Source organism: Diuraphis noxia, unplaced genomic scaffold, assembly GCF_037042655.1.
Source record: "Diuraphis noxia isolate RWA-SAM2 unplaced genomic scaffold, SU_Dnox_SAM2 contig0001, whole genome shotgun sequence".
In the NCBI taxonomy this organism is placed as follows: Eukaryota; Metazoa; Arthropoda; class Insecta; order Hemiptera; family Aphididae; genus Diuraphis; species Diuraphis noxia.
The window spans coordinates 101,015,081-101,017,654 of record NW_028301711.1 but is presented as its reverse complement, the minus strand read 5'-3'; the positions used below and the strand labels follow the sequence as shown (position 1 = coordinate 101,017,654).

The 2,574-nt window shown below is 29.3% G+C and overlaps 1 protein-coding gene across 1 annotated transcript; it reads left to right on the top strand.

The window, feature by feature from the left end:
• Positions 1-2,258: 2,258 nt before the first annotated feature.
• Positions 2,259-2,574, top strand: LOC149062839 (uncharacterized). The gene is made up of 2 exons (XM_089215419.1): positions 2,259-2,389; positions 2,451-2,574. Exons 1-2 carry the CDS (start codon positions 2,259-2,261, stop codon positions 2,572-2,574), a joined length of 255 nt encoding a protein of 84 aa, XP_089071545.1.

Genomic DNA, 2,574 nt, shown 5'->3' with positions numbered 1-2,574 from the left:
GGTACTTGGTAGTATTATATAATATAAATATTTAAAATCCTTAATGACAACTCAGGCATTTTACCCACACCACCAACACAGTACATGATTTTACCGGTAGACAACCAAAACGTCTGAGTAAAATTTTGTAGTTAAAACACATTGACCGCCATGAGCTCTTGTATGAGATCTCACCAGTTTACTCCCTGCCGCCAAGGGGGTTTTACTTGGCTACAGTTTTGACGATTTAAACAAATATTGATAAAAAAAAAACTAAAAATGATATCTGCAAGCTTATTACACCATCTGAAAGTGGCAACACTGTACTTTTCAAATCCGACAAAAAGTACCGAATATTGAGACTCCGTATGAGATCTCACCAAAAATCAATTTCGGTGAGATCTCATATGGAGTCTCGATATTCAGTACTAGTAATTGTTTTGAGATCTCAAATAAAATCTCATGGTGGTTATGTGTTACAAGACAAAAAAAACCGTGGCGGTCAACGAGTTAAAAAGTTAAAGGTAAAAAGTTTGGACTTTTTTACCACGATTTGATTTTACAATCTGACTTACAACAATTTCAACTTTAAACGCTTATTATGAAATATTAATATGACTATTTTATTTTTTATTTCTGAGCGGAGCGATTAATGTATTAATTTTACAATGATGTTATTTTTTTTGTCGTCTGCACATTTTGGTGCACTAAAAATGCTTCCGTTTCCTATTTTAGCAATTTTTCTAGTAGAAAAGTGAATTTTAGTTGGTGCTTGGGGCTCGAAATAACAAGTAAAACTGTGATTCACTCATTCCCTTGAAAATCTGGAGGTATAACGAATAATTAAATGTATTTTAGTCCTCTCGATAAAACGAAGTTTTTTTAGTTAAAGCTTTCGCGATGTAATGAACTTTAACAATTTTGGTGCTTGTAAGCACAAGTTACACTGCGATAATATCATTATATTACGAATTAATTATTTTTAGAAATATAAGATACACGTTTGCTGATGCATAATGACTACGAAAAATATAAAATTAAAATAAATAGCTTATTATTATTACTGTTCTATGTTATTACTGAGGGTTCCGGCGATTATCATGTAAGATAAAATTCATATATAAGGGTAGTTAATGACGAAGTAGAACATAGGCGCAATTTGGTGGGACTTGGGTATGCTGAGCCGCCTTAGTTTTATCCGTAGTCTCCCAGCTTTTTAATCATGTTTTAGCTTAAAACATTAAGTATCAGGGTATGTGCTGGTGAAATAATTTTAGCCCTCCCTCACAGAAAAATGTCTCTAGGTCTTCAGAGACATAATAATATCGATGTCAGAGGGTGTGTTTCTTTATATTTTAAATATGTAAAACATTATTGACCGGTTTAGATCAAGTCATCAAGTGGGCAGTGGCACATCGGAAAAGAAATTGATTTAAAAATAAATAAATATGTGTACTTAAATAAGTAATAAACAATAAATATTCATGTGTTCCTATGTAATTATTATTAATTGAAAGTGAGCATCTGTATTAATATGTATGATTTCGTTGGTTTATTATCTGGTTTATAATCTTGGCATCTCGACAGTTATAAGCAGAGTATAAGACATTACATATAATTCAATATAATTAAATAATAAATTATAATGTAAATGATTTACATTGTAATTTAATAAATATCAAATGAGCAAGATGGAATTATACTTGTTATATTATCATTAAGTATTTAATTTTTAAGAATGATATTTAAGTATCTAAAAAGTATAATGTCTTTTATTATGCTTAAGATTAAGTTAATTAAATTAAATTTATTTAATCATCACTATAATATACTCAGATACAAAAGTAGTTCCAGATAGGGGTTTTTAATAAATTAATATTTTTATAACACCATTTGATGTAAAGAACAGCTCACAGATATACGTTAGTTACCTATAGCAAACTTAAGTGACATAAATTTGTTTAAATTCATTAGAAAATACTCTGTACCTATAAGTAATTGAAAGTTAGTAATAATGCCAAAGTGTGTTTTTGAAAATTGTGATAGTGGTAGTAGGAAGAAAGGAAAAAATCAAACGAACCTTGCAGTCCATCTGCATAGGTTCCCAAAAGATATAAATTTGTGTCTTATATGTGGTTGCAACAAATTGAATATGGTCAATCTATTAATGCAAAATCTATAAATCTTAAAACTGGTAACATCATCTATTCATATAAAATAGACATTAACATTATTCACGTTACATGTATTATTATTTTCATTTACATTTACTTATTAAAATGCATCTAGCTGTTGTTTGTTCATTGCATTTTGCTCCATACCATATTGCCGATAAGCCAATGATACAGAAATTATTGAAATATTCACCTCAACATATGCGAAAACTTAGAGATGATGCAATTCCTTTGAGGTAAATAATATTCAGGTTTTATTTTTTTATATTTATTTAATACCAATGTTCTGTTTAATAGTATTTATGGTACAGACTATTATAATATACCTTTTATAAGACCAGTGAACTCTTCTACACCAGTAAACAAAATTGATCCACCTAAAATAGTTACTCCTGCTGGAGGCTACATACCTAATGAATGA

Bases quoted from the DNA above. Each gene is read 5' to 3' on its own strand.
- LOC149062839 (XM_089215419.1), top strand. From the start codon at position 2,259: ATGCATCTAGCTGTTGTTTGTTCATTGCATTTTGCTCCATACCATATT. The intron at 2,390-2,450 runs GTAAATAATATT...TCTGTTTAATAG, and splicing joins GATGATGCAATTCCTTTGAG to TATTTATGGTACAGACTATT.